Source organism: Parus major, chromosome 13, assembly GCF_001522545.3.
Source record: "Parus major isolate Abel chromosome 13, Parus_major1.1, whole genome shotgun sequence".
NCBI lineage: Eukaryota > Metazoa > Chordata > Aves > Passeriformes > Paridae > Parus > Parus major.
Genome location: NC_031782.1, coordinates 3508035 through 3523977, shown reverse-complemented (window position 1 = coordinate 3523977; position 15943 = coordinate 3508035). Strand labels below are relative to the sequence as shown.

Sequence of the window (15943 nt, the reverse complement as noted above, 5' to 3'; positions counted from 1 at the left end):
GCGCCGCGCCTGACGCCACTTCCGCCGCCCTCCCGCGCCCGGCGCGGCCCCGCCGGCGGAGCGGAGCCGCCGCCCGCCGCCGAAATGGATGACAGCGTGGTGCTCGTCAGCGATTCGGACTCGGAGGGCCCCCGCTCGCCGCCGCTCCAGCCCTGCCGCTCCCGCCACTCGCTGTCCGCCTCCGCCGTGAGTCCCGTGGCTCCCGCCGGGCACGGCGCCGGTGCCCCACACAAAGATGGCGGCGCTGCCTTGGCGGGCGGGGATGGGAGCCGCGCTCTGAAAGCAGCCTCGGGGGCAGGCGTGTGTTCCCGGTCCCGTCCCGCCCCAGCGGCATCCTCTGGACCTCCCACTCTCCTCGCAGCCGGGCTCGGGGCCCCGCGGGCACCTCCCGCCGGCAGAGCCCCGTTCCAGGAGCACGCCCCCCGCAGGGGTCCCAGCCTCCCTTGGCCGTGTACCCTTAGAAAGAGCCCGGTGCCTGCCATGCAGTGTCGCGGTGCCCTCGCTGCACCCCGAGAAGGATCGGGCGCTGCCGGGCTCAGCCCCGCGGGGTCCGGTTGCCGGCCCGGTGCCGTTCCTGTGGCCCGGCCCTGTACCGTTCCTGTGGCCCGGCCCGCTCGGCCGGCGGGTGTGGGGCCGGTGGGGCCGTGCGGCGGCGGTTCGGGGCACGAGGCTCAGGCTGGCCCTGAGGTGGGGGCAGCCCCGCTCCTCCCGCCCTCCGCAGCTCCTCCGCCGTGCCGGAGCCCGCTGCGCTTTGCCACCTCTTTGGAGAAGGCAGCAGGTCTGAGTCGGGGATGGGGAAAAGTGGATTTAAATCGTCTTCTAAACGTGTTCCCTGCTTTGAGGTGCTGAGGTGGATTTTTTTTCCCCAAGAGCAAACGGGCACTGACTCCTCCTGGGCACGACAGAAGCTTGGGAAGTGCAGTGTCTGGCCTGCTGCTGGTGCAGGCACAGCTGCCTTCCCCTGCCTGCTTCTGCTGCCCTTCAGACTCTGCCTCGCCCAGCGAGGCCTGGGCGGGAGTCCCTGAAGTCTCAGGGCTGCTGTAGCTCCAATTGGTGCCACAGACAAAAGTGCAGCTTTGTTTCCTGCCCTCCAGAGTGGGTGATGTGCCACAGAAGGGGTGCCAGGGTTTGGATCCTGTGCTTTTCCTGCAGGTGCCTGGATAACAGGAGAGCTCCGTGTGCTTCCATTGCCCTCTCTGGACATGGCAGTAGGACTGGCATTTCCCTGTTGAGGGAAGGAGCTGAGCAGGCAGCCAGGTCTGCTCTGAGCCAAGGCACAAGGACACGAGCCCTGAGGGGGAGTGGGAAAGAAGAGACTGGGTTTGGCTCAGGCTCAGCTGTGCTGCCAGGGGAGACTGAGCCCCAGAGCTCTGGGCCACAGGCCCCTTTGGACAGCAGAAGGGTCTTTGCCCCTGTTTTTCTAGGCTGGTACCCTTTTCCCTCTTGGACTGGGGCTACAGTGCACCACAGCACAGGCTCCTGGCAGGACAGGACATTGACACTGCTGCTCTGTCCCCACAGGAGATCATTGACCTGACGTGTGAGGACACAAACACAGATGTGACACTGTTGAGCAGCCTCACCATCATCGACCTGACTGAGGACATGTGCAGCCCTCTCCACTCCACCCTCGGTGCTGCCCAGAACCCCAGAAACACTACCCCAGCAGCACACACGTCTGATCCCCAGCTCTGCCCCACTGCAGAAAAGAAAATGCAGGCAGTGGCAGAGCCAAACCCTGCACCAGCATACCACAGCACTCCTGTGAAGCTCAGTTCCACCATGGGCACAGCAGAAATCATGGAGAACTGCAGCTGCCTTTCTCCTGTCTCTAGGCACCACAGCTGGAGCTCAGAGCTGGATTACAGCACTACAACCTTTAACAGCGACTTGGACTCGCAGTCAGACTCAGGCTGCCTGTCCCCATCTCCCCCCAGCCTGGAGAGCAACAGCAGCTGGAGAGCTGATGACCCAGAGGAAGATCCTCCACAGTCCTGCCAGGAAAGGAACCTCCCTCCAAGGCTTAGCCCTGCCCCAACCATTCCTTCAACACCAGGAAAGGCCCAAAGGTCTTTGCCAGCAGCTGGTGACCTCCCAGCACACCAACCAATCCAGCAAGCCACCCCAGCCAGGACTGACACTGACAGCAAGGCCTGGCTGGACAAACTGCACAATTTCAGCAGGAGTGGAGTCCAGCACCTCTTCCTCCAAGGAATAGCACCTAACAGGGAAACACAGCAGGTAAACAGGTTTTGGAGCAGCCCCTGCTCCCCTTGTCCTTTGCCAGGCAGTTGGGGGCTCTGGTTATTGCATTTCACAGTGGGCCCACATCACAGCTGGGTTCCTCTGTGTCAGGGGAGCTTTCACTCAATTTCTTGCCTTGTACACAGCAGAAACATGGGTTCATCTCCAGAGGGAAGCTGAGCATGGTACACACCACCATGGAAGAGAACATCCTGGAGGGTACCTTGTATTTCCTGAACGAGTTTGTCTCCTGCCAGCACCGTCCCCCCAAAGAAATCATCTCCCACCTGATCAAACAGATGCTGTTGGAGAACCAGGAAGAGGAGATCCTGAATGACATCTACACACTGCTGATGAAGATCCAAATGTATGTGTTCCCCTTGTCCCGGGGCCCTGGGGCTGGCTAGGTGCTCCCAGGGGTCTGCTCAGCATAAGGGTTATTCTCTGTGATGTTCACCCACAGAACAGGGAGTGATTTCCCCTATAACCCAAGATAGTCCTGAAAACACAGGCATACCCTGGGCTCTCTGAGAGTGGGTCAGGGACAGCTTGTGACACAAGGGAGCCCTTAGGGTCAGAAGAGTGTGTTTGCCTTGCCCTGAAGCACAGGTCTCATTCTGCACTGCTGTGACATGGCAGCAGTGCCAGCATTGGCTGGAGCAGCTCCCTCAGTTCCCTCGGGCTTCCCACAGAGAGGTACAATGTTTTATGAGGCCACAGGCATAGGAATCCTGGGCATCTACATGGGGTATAGCCCCTGTCAAGTGCTTCCAAAAAATTAATGTGTTATGGGGAAGAGAAGGGGTGAGGGCAGAGATGGAGAGGAGAAGGCAGGGGAGGCACCTGAGGAAGTGGGGCTGGGAGTGGGTGGGGAAGGGCTAAGGGGCTGCTGTGCCTCCTCCAGATGGTCAGGCAGTTCAGCACAAATGGACATGGCTGTCCTTGCAGGCTCCATCCAGCCAACATCGCCACAGTGGGATGGGACTGGACTCTGGTGCAATTCATCATGGAGGACCAGGTACTTGGCACCATGTGTGTCACACAGAGCAGGGATCATCCAGCACACACTGCCTGAGGGTGAGCGGTACCTAAGTGCTTGGCTCTGCTCTGCTGCAGAGCTGGCCAGTCCAACAGTGAATGCCAGAATCCCACATTTATCCACAGTGCTCCCTTAGCCCTCTGCACAGTTCTAGGCAAGGTGTCCCAGTGAAGAAGGCACAGCAACAGATAAACCCCCTCTGGGGCACAGCACTACTGCAATGCCCTTCAGGGTCTTGCCTGAGCTAGGCAGCTCCTCCTACAACTACTCCTCCTACATCAGTCCACTCCCAAGACAACCAGCTTCCCTGGTGTTCCTAAGCCTGTGGCCCCACCAGACTCACATGCTCTCCATCTGCCCCCAGGAAAAGCCCCCTGGCTGGCTCCTCTTCCTGCAGTACGTGGTACAGACCCTAGAGGACGACTTCCAGTACCATCTGAAGTTACAGCAGCTCCAGATGTCAATTGCCAAGAAAGTGCTTTCATGTGACTTGTGCTTCAACAATGTCAAGTAAGGGACACCTGTTCCTTGTTCTCTAACCAGAAGCTGAGAGGCTGGGGCTCAGGGAACACTTGTCTGACACCAGACTTACAGACTTTCCAAGAAGCAGACTTGAGAGACAAAGGGAAGTGTCAGGCCAACTATAGGGGCTAAGAAAATATTTACAAAAGCAAACCACCAGAGATGATGCAAGGCCTTTCCAGGTCAGATTTGCATTGCTCAGGACAGGACTGAGAAGGAGGCAGTCCTGTAGGCAAGTGTACAAATCAAGAGAGTTCCTCTGTTGAGTTGCTCAACAGAGCTACAGCCTAACCTGTCCCAAGTAGGTGGAACATACTCTTCATTCTCAAGGCCTTTCCTCAAGCTCCAAGTGCATCTGGAGGTCAGAACACAACAAAACAAGGCACATCCCAAATAAAATTCTTGTTTCTGTCCCAGGGAAGTGGTCAAGTGGTTGGTGGCAGCAGTTACAGGAGTCGGGTTCTCCCAGCCCCGGGAGCAGCTGCAAGAAGCCGGGGCTGAACACAGCTCATCTTCACCAAGGCTGACCAGCACTCAGACAGCTCAGACAGACCAGGCTCAGACAGCTTTCTTTGCCCAAAAGTAAGCTCCAGAATTCCAAACTCCCTGCTGGCATTATCATGGTCCCAAGTCAGGCAGAAGCCAGAGTCTCTCTCTCGCTGTCAGTTCAGGGAAGCCAGGCTGTACCTGTGACCACCTTCACTGGTTCTTTGGGTTAAAGACTTGGTAAGCAAAACACTCTCACCTAGTAGGAAACTGGCTGTGTCATCCTTTTGCATGTAGTGTAAGGCTGGAGCTCGTGGCCCATAGCTCAGGCAGCCCCATGCTGCTCCAACACTCAGGAGAGCCACCAAGACCTCCCAAGGGTCAATCTGGGGATGAGCTTTGCTTGCAAAAGCATCAAATTGAGAAGCCACCAGGAGATACCAAACCTGGCCCACTGCATTCCCATGTCCCTCACTGCATGAGGCTGAAATAGGGACCATCCCAAAGAGTTATGCTTGGCAAGCTGAGGGGCAGAGTCTCCCTGTTTTGACTGTCCCTCTCACCCAGGGCGATGCTCCTGCTCCAGCAGATGTTGTCCATGGCAGTGGAAGTGGACAGATCTCCCACCTGCAGCTCCCGTAAGATTGCAGACGACATATTCCCATTCATACTGAATATCCCCCTGAGGAGCCAAAGGTGAGACAAACATGTGCAAGGCAGCATTTGCCTGTGTCAACAATGGTCTTACTCCCCATTAATATCCAAGTCTGGATGTGTGAAGTTCTACATGGTATAGAAGGACAGACCAGCCAGCAAGAGCATGGCTGTGTCTCCCATGGAGATACAACATCACCACTGAGCAGGTGAAAACACACCCAGGTGGTGTGGTGCTGAGAACAGCCAATTCTCCCACTTGTTCAAGTTGTGACCTTAAAACTGTCAAGAGGGTCTGAAAAGCAGCACTGTGCATCAGCACAGCCAAGCACTGGCAAAGACATCACTGATTCCCATGGACAACCAGGTAGTCAGAAATATGATGCAGTTCCTACAGCTTTGCCTTGACATCCTTTGTTTGCTTGAAGAAATGCAAATCTGAAGCCAAAGCACAAGGGCATGACTGGCTCTAGTGTAAGCTAGAGACCACTAGGCCCCCAAGTGTTTCATGCCCAGCAAGCAGCCCTTCACACCCTTTCAGCAGAACTGTGCACACACCAGGTATAACCAAGCCAAACTGACTCTAACCAAGCTGTCACTTTGCCCAGGACAGAGATAGATCTGTCTACCCCTGACCCCACATCACCCTCGGTTGGCTGGGCTTCCTGCAGGTCAGCAGGAATGAGCCATTGCCACACAGGCTGCTGGGCAGGGTGAAATGAAGCAGCTCAGTTTGCTTTAGAGACTGTACTCACTGCCAGCTGCTGCAGGTCACACCTGAGGATGAAAACACAGCCATGGCCAAGCTGCATAACAGGTCTCTCACCACATCTGGTGAGAGACACATCTTCCTTCCACAGCATGCTGGGCAGCCCCTGCAGTCACCCCACATCTGCACTAGGTCAGCAGCACAGCAGGAGCATGCTGGAACAGTTGTCTCTGGTCAGGCTGTGATGTCTCAACCAAAGTAAATTCCTTTTGTGTTGCAGGGAAGCTTTATTAAACACGATGGAGAGCCAGCTCCTGCGCTGCAGACTGCTAGAGCTGTTATTCCAGCACAGTTGTGATGTGCCCACAGCCTCAGCCATGTCTCTGGACAAGATCCTGTATTTCCTGAGCCACTCCTATCTGCTGCCACAATTCCAGGTATCCAGGTCAACCTCTCCTTTGACTTGTTTTCCTCTGAGAAAACAAACAACCAGAAACTGTCTCCTTTCCTAGGATGAAACAGCAACGTGGCAAAGGTGGGATGAGATGCTGCAGTACTTGAGTTTGCTGCTGCTGAGTTACCAAAGTGTAAAACTGGGTAAGCAGTGCTTGTTCTGGCCCTAACAGTCTCATCAAGAGGTTGTAGTAGAAGAGCCAAATTCCTCTTCCTCCTCTCATCACCCTTGGACTCATAGCCACTGAATCTTAGTGTGCCTCCATCCATGATGGTAACTATTCCCAGCAGTCAAAGAAGTGATGTTGCATCAATCAGAGCACCCACCTTGATTTGCCAAGTTTAGCCCTTACAAAATACTTCTTAAAGGAAGGAAGCACTTCCCAGCACTGGAAAGTACACAAGAAGGTGCTTTGTACCCACTGTTGTCTAAGTTGCCACACAGTGGGTAGAAGAATAGGGTGGTTTAGGATGAAAAGCAGAAGGCAAAGGGATCATAGAATATCCCACACTGGAAGAGAGACACAAGAATCACTGAGTTTCATTCCTGGCCCTGCACAGACACCCCCATAATCCCACTCTGCCTGAGAGAGTTGTCCACATACTCTGGGAGCTCTGGCAGCCTTGGAGCCATGACTGTTCCCAGTTGTTCAGTGAGGGACCAACCTCACTGAACAACTTCCCAACCACCCTGTGAGGGAAGACCTTTTCCCCAACAGCTAGTGTAAAACTCCCTTGCATATCTCCAGTCATTTGCTCGGGTCCTTTCACTGTCCTACAGAACAGATATGAGAGCTTCCCCTCCTGAGGAAGCTGTACACCCCAGTGAGGTCTGATCTGTCTCCTCGAGGCTGAACACACCAAGTGACCTAAGCCACCCCTCATGTGGCTTCCCCTCTAGACCCCTCACCATCTCTGAAGTCCTCCTTTGGACAACCAGGACACTTTCAGCATTTAGTAAACTGTGCAGGGAACACCACCCACAGCTGCCATGGAAACAGCAGCAATTCTGACCCCAGGAGAGTGGCAGTCACAAAAGACTCTTTGAAACTCTGTATTTTGCCAGAAGTCTCCTAACTTCAGGTGCTTCAGCCCATGGTTAAGGCTGTTGTGAAAGAATACAGAGGAATCCCACATCATATATGAGAAGTCTCACTGTCCCTGAAGCCCTAGGCAATCACTGTTGGGCCCTTTGGAGACTCCTTAGCAGCTGCCAATTTTGCCATTCACACAGATGACAAGGGTTATACAAGCTTGCCCCTTCCCCATTCCCTGGGCTCTCGCTGCATGCAGAATGAGCTCCAGGAGGTGCCAGTTCCTTCTTCCCAAAGTCTTCTGCAGAACCATCAATGGTAACAAGAGGATCAGCCCCTTTTCCTGCACTGCCTGTGGCACACTGGGATCCGTCCCAGCAGCTCAGGCAGCCCTTTGGGTGGTGCCTCTCCCCACAGCATTTCCTCTTGCAGAGCACCTGCGGAGTTCCATCAGTGACCGGATGGGTTTGATTGCTCAGAAGGCCAAGCCCAGGCTCCAGGACAGTGATGACATCAGCCAGCTGGACATTCAGCTGAAGATGAACGACTTCATCAGCAGAATGCAGGAGACCCTGGGGCAGCCTTTTCCCCCACAAATCCAGGAGAAATTGTTCATGCTGCAGGAGCTGTTCTGCATTGTCACTGCTGCCTGATGGAGACAACCACTGCAGCAAGGAGGACAGAAGTTCTCGTTCTCTATATAAAACCCCCCCATCTCAGGCTGCAATCTCAGCATCATGGGGGTTGCTTTATACAGTTCTTTTGAAAGATGTTTGGTTTACATTGTCTTAGAATTTCCGTTCAAGTTTACCTTGTGCAGTTTTACAAAGCACTTTGTACAGTTTAAAAAATATATTCCTTTCATGTTTGCTAAGAATCTTTTGTCTTGGTGCTAGCACTGCCCAAAGCAAGTCCAGAGCTCTGTCAGATCACACAAGGCCATGCTTTAACCCCAGCCTTCCCACACTGTGAGATTCACCTGTGTAATCAGGACCACAGCAGCAGCCTGTACCTCAGTGCCTGAATCTGGTTCCATGAATTTTAGCTCAGCTTACACTCCAGGAGCACAGGGAACACCAGCATTCAGAGCTCAGACTTCCCCAGCCCCAGTAAATCATGTGCTCCAGCAGCAGTACTTTAAAGGGCAGCTAAAAAACACTACAACAGCACCAAACCGTGACTTTCCAGAGGGGAACTGGACACCTCTAGGGAAACATCAGCCTAGTTCCCACGCCTCCACCTCCACAGTACAGGTGGTAACAGCACACAAGCAACAAGAGACAAAATCTCAGGAACATGAATTTAGATTGCTGAAGAAAACACAAAGACTTCATGTTTAGTTTTATCTGCACAAGCCCTTAGACACAACTGAGCCTAGCTGTAAACCCAGTCTCCCTGTGAAAGGGCAGTTTGTGGGCAAATATTTCACCCTAGTGAGGTGCTGCCAGGGCCTTATCCACCAGAGCATTGACCCCACACTCACTGGACAGTCCCACATTTCTCCCACAGATGCTCTGTCAACACCAACACACACTGTGGACCTCCATTCCACAAGGATTTTATTGTTCTGTAACAAAAACAAACATACATATTAGGAGATGTGAACACAGTCAACAAATAAATTAATGTCAAATAAGAGCCTGATTGCCAAGGTGCAAATGAGTGGTGACAGAACTGCTGGTTTGGGTAGGGGACTTCCACACATCACTGGCAGTGCTGCTGAAGCTTGAGAGAAAGCAGTGCTACAAAATGTGCTGCTTCAGAGGGGCCAGCAGCCAGCCAAGGGAGCCAACCCTGTCTCACCCTCCAGGAAGTGTTTGGTTTAAGGCAGAAACCCTGGAGCTCAACACTTACCACCTGTTAAGTAACCTCTGTATAATGTTCTGGCAACAGAGAAGCTTCCAGACACAAGGCTGCTGCTGGCTGAGGGACTCTGCTACACAATCGTGAGATCAAGAGAAGACCTGAGGAGACCCATTTGCCACAGCAGAGGTGAGGATTACAGAGCAGTGCTGCCTATCATGCTTAAGGGATTAGATAGTAGCCAGGAGTTCCTTCCACTTTTCCTGAAAGCCAGTGTTAGCTGTTCCCAGGAACTGGTTCAGACCAGGTCAAGGATCACATCCAGCTGTACCTTAGCAGGGAGGAATGTTTAGCCTTGGTCTGCCCTCAGTCCACCCCCAGCCCTGCAGAACACACTTAATGCTGATAAAATACCCTGTCTGAGACGTGTTTCTAGTCTCTAATACATTCTACACGATTCTAGGGAAAAAAAAAACAACAAAAACAAATCAAACAGCATCCAGAGTGCCAGAGCACCTGCAAATCTGCTGTCTAGAACACAGGACAGTGATGTTTTACAGAACAAAGAGAGGACTACTTCATTCAAGCCACACCAACTTTGGTTACTTCCACCTTCTTAGAGCAACATGAGTTGGAAGAAAAGGAATTCCTCCTCATTACTTCCAAGCTCCATTAGATTCTGTTCCCTGCCTTTCCCATCTTAGTATGGTCACTAGTAGTCCCTTTTCCCTTTAAAAAACATCCCAAGAACAAAAAACATGATCACACTGAATAGTGAGGGAGTGCCACATTTATGCTGACCCACCACATTATCTTCTCTCTGGCAGTTAATGGTCCAGCTGTCAGTCCTTGCTTGTTCACATCACTTTCTGCTCCATCTCTTGACAAAACCAGTCCTCCTGTGGGTCCTTCAGCACTGAGCAGGACAAGACAAACAGATTTCAGGCATACAAGCCAGGTGCTCACACACCACATGGAATCCTGTCCCAAAAAAGCATGGCTCAGGGTTTCACTGTGGCATGGTGTACTGGGAAGCACATCCAGAGCAGCCTGGCAGCCCAGTACAGTGCAGTAGACAAGATGGTTTACATTGGTTTAGGACAGGTGCAGGAGTTCTTCCAAGACTAGGTTTAGCAGGACAATCACAACTGTTTCTTCTTCTGAGATGAAGTGCTGGAAAGGGAGACTTTCCTACTTTAGTGCAGCACATGGGACAGGGAAGCAGAGCCTAAGACACTCTGTAGCCTGCTAAAGACACTGGAAGCTTTCCTCTAGAACCCAGTGGGAGTGAGCACGTTCAGATCCCGAGGTTTGATGTTGTGGGAACGTGGAGATTGTTTCCTCCCATCTGTGCCTGGAATGTCCATTTTAGGTGGCTTGAAGGTGACTGGATCTTCTGTCATCCTTGTAGCCTGAGCACGCATCAGCTCCATTGGGGATGGCTTCTGGGCACCCTTATAGGACTGAATGGTAAATCCTCCTGACAAAAAAATAAATCACAGTAAAAACCAGGAAAACCAGTCAAATCCATTTCCTATTGCTGCCAGCAGTGTCTGACACTGAGCACCACAGACAGTCTATGCAAATTCCAGCAGGGTAAGACTGCAGAAAGAGCCAGAAAGTCTGCTCTGTGACAGTTCCCCCCTTGCTCTTGGCAAGGCAGATTTTCAGTGACTTACCTGCATCACTGGCTGATTTCTGGACAGCTCTAGGTCCAAAAAAGCTCCATCTTTCAGATGGCAATCTCTCCCCACCACCATCCATAGCAAAGTCTGAGCCAGTGATAGAAGTAGAGGATCCCTGACTAAACCAGCCCCTAAGGAAAAAAAAAAAAATTGAGGTGTTTAAAACATGAGAGTAAATACTTCAAGTGACCCCACTATGCCAGGAATTTTTCATGTAGTTAAAAGGGGCAATTTAAGAAATCTTAATAGGTTTGTCACCACCCAGGGTAAGATATGCATGCTCAAGTTCCACAGGCTTCCAATATTTGAATCTATCCAAACAAATCCTCATCAGGCTCTAAATTTCACCCTGTAGGGTCCCTCACAGGTTATGATGGTTATTTATAGCAGGTCCCACCTCAGGAGCCTTAGGAAACCAAAGAAGGCAAAGTACCTGTTTTTATGCCTGGGGGAGGAGTGGGGAGTGCTGCTTGGAGTGGACTGAGCAGAAGAATTCTGTTTGTCATCTTTTGTTGCGTCTCCATTCTGCATTTTTAGGTTCTGTCAGGAGAGGCAAGAGAAACAGAAGCAACAATGGACATAAGGAACAATACCCAGTTTTACTGTCCAAACCAGACAATTGTTTCTATCACAGGTGATGAAAAATAAAGTGTCATCACACCTAAAGCTGTATCCAGTATTACAATATCTGCATACACCTCCTGAAGTTTCTCTCCACATCAAACACAAGAGTTTTGAAAGTTCACTTCAGGCTACAGGAAGGAACATCAGAACTCATAGTGAGGTTGTGGATGCAGAAGAGCTCACTTCAGCTACCTGGTAACTGGTCTAAATGCCCTAACACCCATTTGTTTCCAACACTTTTCAGAGCAACCAAGCTTTCAGTCCCACCAGTCCTCTGAAGAGGGTGAGACCAGTTCTCACAGAAGGTACAAGGTCAGGAATACCATATGCTGTGAAGAAATGAGTGTGCATCAGGATGGAATCACTGCTCTGGAACAGAGATGAACCTGGGCTCAAAATAAACAGGAACTGGGTGTATGCAAACCGATGTTATTACAAACTGGACAGTACAAGCTGAACTTTGAAGGAGTCAGTTGAAGGGCAGTTACAGTTCAAACACAAAATACACAGGGTACCTTGTAATGTTTCCTGTGGCTATTCAAGCGTCACTAATGCAATTCATCAACGCACTTACTCAAACTTTGGCCTCGTGGGAGGACCCTGGAAGAGCTGATTATCAAACTTCAACTGCAGAATTTTCTTAAGAGCTTGATAGCCCACAGTTATGTGCTCATTCAAGATTTTTGTTTTCAGTAAGACACATCTGGCAACTTCCACAATGGAAATGCACAGTTTGCAAGTGCTCTTTGGACACACAGTTGCAGAAATCAACTGCAGGGCACCAATCAAAAGCACAGCAAGAAGTTAGATTGCGTAGGGTTGTCCCCACTTAGATATGACAGTGAAATGTAACTGATTTCAAAAAAAAAGCTGTTTCAAAACTACAAAGGCTAATGTTAACTTTTATTTTAAAGTGGGTAAACTTTACTACAATATGAGCTAGAAGCCTTCAGGAGCAGCTTAAGGAAAGTCTTGGCAACACGCTCCAAAAGTTATGTCACCAGGTAAATGTTAAACCAGACACGTAGAGAAATGCAATGGAAAACAAGCCTTACGTGGACTGCCTCAGCCACCCGGTGGTACTTGGTCTCCTCAGTGGTGAGGCCTTTGTGGGGTGTGTAGCCAGCTTCCCTCAGCCCTGCCTGCTGCTCGAAGCGCTGGATGCTCTCCTGAGTCTGCTCTGGAATACACAAGAGCACAAATTCACGCAGAAATTCCACCACAAGCAGTTCCAGCAAACGCAGCTCCAACAACTGAATTCAAACCCTTTTTTTCATCATTCACACATAGTAACAAGCTGAGGGAGAAAGATGAAGCTGGTGAGATATTCTGACTTGACAAAATACCCTAAGACACAGGGCTAAGTCAGATGAGCAGTGATTTGTCCCAAATCACCAGATAAATCACAAATGTAACACCTGTAATTAATCCCATCTCACCTCAGACACTGCATCACTCCTACTCACAGCTTCATAAATCTAAGAGAACCCAATAAGCTGGGCACTTTAAGTGGCCCATTGCATTCAAGGGAGCCTTGCAGATCATGTTTTAAAGAGTCACAGTGATTTTAGATCAGGTAAAATAAGCTACTTCAGCTAGAGCCAGCATCTAATACACTGATGTCAACATCACTTCTGAAAAACAAACACTTCCTCCAAACCCCAGCCTAAGATGTTCACTCTCTAGTGGAACGAGGGGAAAAGTCAAAAGGAATCAGAGCACAAAAACTCCAGTGGAAAAGCCCATTGTCTTCTTTAGAACAGATAACACTTCTCATCTTAAAGTTATTTTCAGATCCCTGTTATTTGTAGATGCTGAAAGAAGAGGCAGCATGAACAGATTAACACAGAAATAATTCCTCTTACTGCAAAAGGGCACATCTTCTCTGCAAACATAACAGACTCAATTTTATTTTAAAGCATCATGATTTATGTTTGAAGTGATGCAGTTAGCAAGGCAGCTCCTGCTATTAACAACAGAAATGCCAGCAAGTGCTCCATTAGCAAGCATGTCAGCTCTCCTCACTTCTTGGGTTAATGGTAGAGCTCTGCCTGTCATTCAGAAAATGCAAGTTAATAAGCAAACAGAGCAGCAACCTCTTCACTCCAGGAACATGGACTGCAGTGTCCTGTAAGCAAACAACAAACTCTGCACTCCTCCCCCCGCCCCTGGAAACACAGAAGCACCACATGTGGCCTACTCCCCAGTTCCTTGCTTCCTTCTAGAAACATCCTCTGAAAAAAACCAAATTCACACAGCACCAGAGCAGAACCAGCCTGAACCCAAGTGTTCCCCAGGAGTTACCCTGAGGCTGATGCAAGCTGGAGTACCCTCAGTGCCCAACCCACACATGAGAGTGTGAGAGGCGAGTTCTTACTTGTGATGAGGGAATTCATGATGATGTGAGTGGCCTTGGCCTTCACCACAGGCACCTTGTTCACACTTTCTGTGGACGATGAAGGAGTTATGACAGGTTTCATGTTGGCATCCCCTTCCTCATCCTGTGGGGAAGCAGCAGAGGACAGTTTGAGATGGGAAGGTATCTCAGCACCTGGCCAGGACACATCTCTAACTACACAAGTGAGAAAAGACCATGCTGCTCTGGCAGCCAACCTTCGTCCCATGGGAGAAATCCCTCCACTGCGCTCACTGCACTTCTCAATGTTCAGAACCTTAGAATTCATAGCAATGAACAACCAACTTGCATAAAACATTTGAAAACCTGCCAGGCTCAGAGCAAACAAGCTGTTAGTCCAAGTACAAAAAGGTCAACAGGAAAGAAACCAGAACATCTGCTCTCCTAAATGCAAACTGGACTTCAAGGTCAACTGGACAAAAGCACCGACAGAACCTTCCACAGGCAGCTCAAGCACCAGCTGTTCACAGAATGGCAGCCACAGAGCAGAGCCTGGAGTGAACACCTTGTTTTCCTACCTCATTCCTTACATGTTTCTTGCTCAGTCTGCCCGGTGGTCATAGTTCTACCACGGACCACAAGACTCCAGCAAAGAAACAGAAAAGAAATGGTAGAAAACAAAATATCATATGAAACACTGACTTCATCCTCCCAAAATGGGAGTTCCCTGACTGGAGAATTTACTTTTTGTACCAAACCACAACTTTTGGTTGTCTCCCGTAAGAGATTTAAAAACCAAGGAGGTACAAAGCAGAGGTCAAGCCCAAAGAGATGCAGAGTTACAGACTTCCATCCAAAAACATTTAGCTTAATTTCAAACTCAGAAAACAGTTCCCAAATTTAAAAGGGCTGGTCCTGCACTCAAAGCATAGAATTCCCAGAACGGTTTGGATTGGAAGGGAACTTAAAGATCATCCTGTTCCAACCCCCTGCCATGGTGGGGGGACACTTTCCACTAGAGCAGCTTCTTCAGAGCTCTCACCAACCTGGCCTTGAACACTTCTAGAGATGGGGAAGGCACAGTTCATCCGTGCAAACTGTGCCAGTGCCTCACCACCCTTATTGTAAAGGATTTACATCCAACCTAAACCACCCTCATGCTCTAGTGTAATTACACCTGGTTGCTGGGGATTTTTTAACCACAAACACGGAGGGGACGCTCAGCACACGCTTGTCCCACCCACACCTCCATGTGTCCGGAGCAAAGCCAGGCAGCAGTGCCGGGCTCTGTCCCCAGCCCCTCCCGAGGCTCCTGCTGCGAGGACAGGGGGGCAGCGCCAGGCAGGCAGGAGGGGTGTAAGGACGGGTGGCATGCTTGGGAGAAGGGCAATGCCAGGAGAGAGGTGCTGCGGGTAGCCAAGGACATGCCGAGGCCAGCCGGGCCCGTACCTTCGAGAGCTCCTGGTACTTGCGCTCGGGGATGACCGGCTGCTTCCAGAGCACGCTGGCGCACAGATCGGCGGGCGGCGGTGTCATGGGCGCCGTGTCCTCCAGAGCATCATCGTAGCTGAAGGCGCGGCGTGGGACGCCGAGGGGCAGCGACATCCTGCCCGAGCGGGCCCCGCTGCCCGGCTCCAGCGCTGCGGAGAGAGCGCAGCACTCAGCGCCCGCCGCCGCGCCCAACCGAGGCCGGGGGGAGCGCGTGGGGAACCTTACCGGGAGCGTCGGGCTGCCCAGAGCTCATACCGGGGCTCAGCGGGGCTGGGCGAGGAGCAGCAGGGCCAGGGCCGGGCCCGGAGCAGCCATACCGGAGCCTCCGCGAGCCGCCACAGCCAGACGTCAGTCACAGCTGAGGGGGCGCTTTTATAGGGGCGCTGTCTCGCGAGATGTGGTGATTTCCTGCGGGGTATGCCGGGAGGTGTAGTTCGGATGAAGGAGGGGTTTACCGGACAGGCGGGGTCGCGGCGGGTCCCCAGCGCACCCACGGCCGAGGTTGTGTTCTGCCTACGTGTCCTGTCCTCCTGCGGACAGGAGGTTGCTGGGTCAGCCCGCAGGGCGCTAGGTCCTGGAAAACCAATCCTGGAATCTGGCAAGCCCATCAGGGAACAGGAGTACGTGGCAGTCTCGCTGAGACAACTTTTGTACTGCTGCTCCTTCCTCTTGTCAATGAAAGGGTTACCTCTCTGCTGCCCTCCCATTTCCTCTCCCAAGCAGCACATGGCCCTGCTCCAACTAACGCTGCCTACAGGACAATCAGCAAAAGTGCGAGTGTTGCCCACATCCAACCCTGTCACCACAGGGGGGTGACATGTGCCCAGTGCCAGCATCACACAG

The 15943-nt window shown here is 51.6% G+C and overlaps 2 protein-coding genes across 8 annotated transcripts; one reads left to right on the top strand and one right to left on the bottom strand.

The window, feature by feature from the left end:
* The first annotated feature begins 12 nt into the window (after window positions 1-12).
* Window positions 13-9433, top strand: SIMC1 (SUMO interacting motifs containing 1). 6 transcript variants are annotated; one of them, XM_015641633.3, is made up of 11 exons: window positions 13-186; window positions 1522-2241; window positions 2391-2611; window positions 3193-3262; window positions 3648-3793; window positions 4223-4387; window positions 4859-4987; window positions 5935-6091; window positions 6167-6251; window positions 7342-7459; window positions 7574-9433. In XM_015641633.3, coding segments are annotated over exons 1-11 (1914 nt in total). In that variant the 5' UTR covers window positions 13-84; the 3' UTR covers window positions 7575-9433. The 6 variants fall into 6 exon arrangements, with proteins under 6 accessions (XP_015497119.1, XP_015497116.1, XP_015497117.1 ...); XM_015641630.3 differs by lacking the exon at window positions 7342-7459 and having other exon boundaries at window positions 2394-2611; window positions 7559-9433; XM_015641631.3 differs by lacking the exon at window positions 7342-7459.
* KIAA1191 (KIAA1191 ortholog) lies at window positions 8684-15459 on the bottom strand. Of its 2 annotated transcripts, XM_015641643.3 has the most exons (7): window positions 15326-15457; window positions 15059-15249; window positions 13631-13754; window positions 12309-12433; window positions 11063-11169; window positions 10624-10760; window positions 8684-10424 (listed from the first exon to the last, which is right to left on the bottom strand). In XM_015641643.3, exons 1-7 carry the CDS (start codon window positions 15351-15353, stop codon window positions 10216-10218), a joined length of 921 nt encoding a protein of 306 aa, XP_015497129.1. In that variant the 5' UTR covers window positions 15354-15457; the 3' UTR covers window positions 8684-10215. The 2 variants fall into 2 exon arrangements, with proteins under 2 accessions (XP_015497129.1, XP_018863700.1); XM_019008155.2 differs by lacking the exons at window positions 8684-10424; window positions 10624-10760 and adding an exon at window positions 11828-12024 and having other exon boundaries at window positions 11072-11169; window positions 15326-15459.
* Window positions 15460-15943: the final 484 nt, after the last annotated feature.

What these genes read in the sequence shown, in the direction of transcription:
- SIMC1 (XM_015641628.3), top strand. Translation starts at nt 85, where the DNA reads ATGGATGACAGCGTGGTGCTCGTCAGCGATTCGGACTCGGAGGGCCCC. An exon ending in ACAGCTTTCTTTGCCCAAAA is followed by an intron (nt 4,388 to 4,858) that starts GTAAGCTCCAGA and finishes CCTCTCACCCAG; the next exon opens with GGCGATGCTCCTGCTCCAGC. An exon ending in TTACCAAAGTGTAAAACTGG is followed by an intron (nt 6,252 to 7,558) that starts GTAAGCAGTGCT and finishes CTCTCCCCACAG; the next exon opens with CATTTCCTCTTGCAGAGCAC.
- KIAA1191 (XM_015641643.3), bottom strand. Translation starts at nt 15,353, where the DNA reads ATGAGCTCTGGGCAGCCCGACGCTCCCG. An exon ending in AGTACCAGGAGCTCTCGAAG is followed by an intron (nt 13,755 to 15,058) that starts GTACGGGCCCGG and finishes GCTTCCCCACAG; the next exon opens with GATGAGGAAGGGGATGCCAA. An exon ending in GAAATCAGCCAGTGATGCAG is followed by an intron (nt 10,425 to 10,623) that starts GTAAGTCACTGA and finishes TTTTTTTGTCAG; the next exon opens with GAGGATTTACCATTCAGTCC.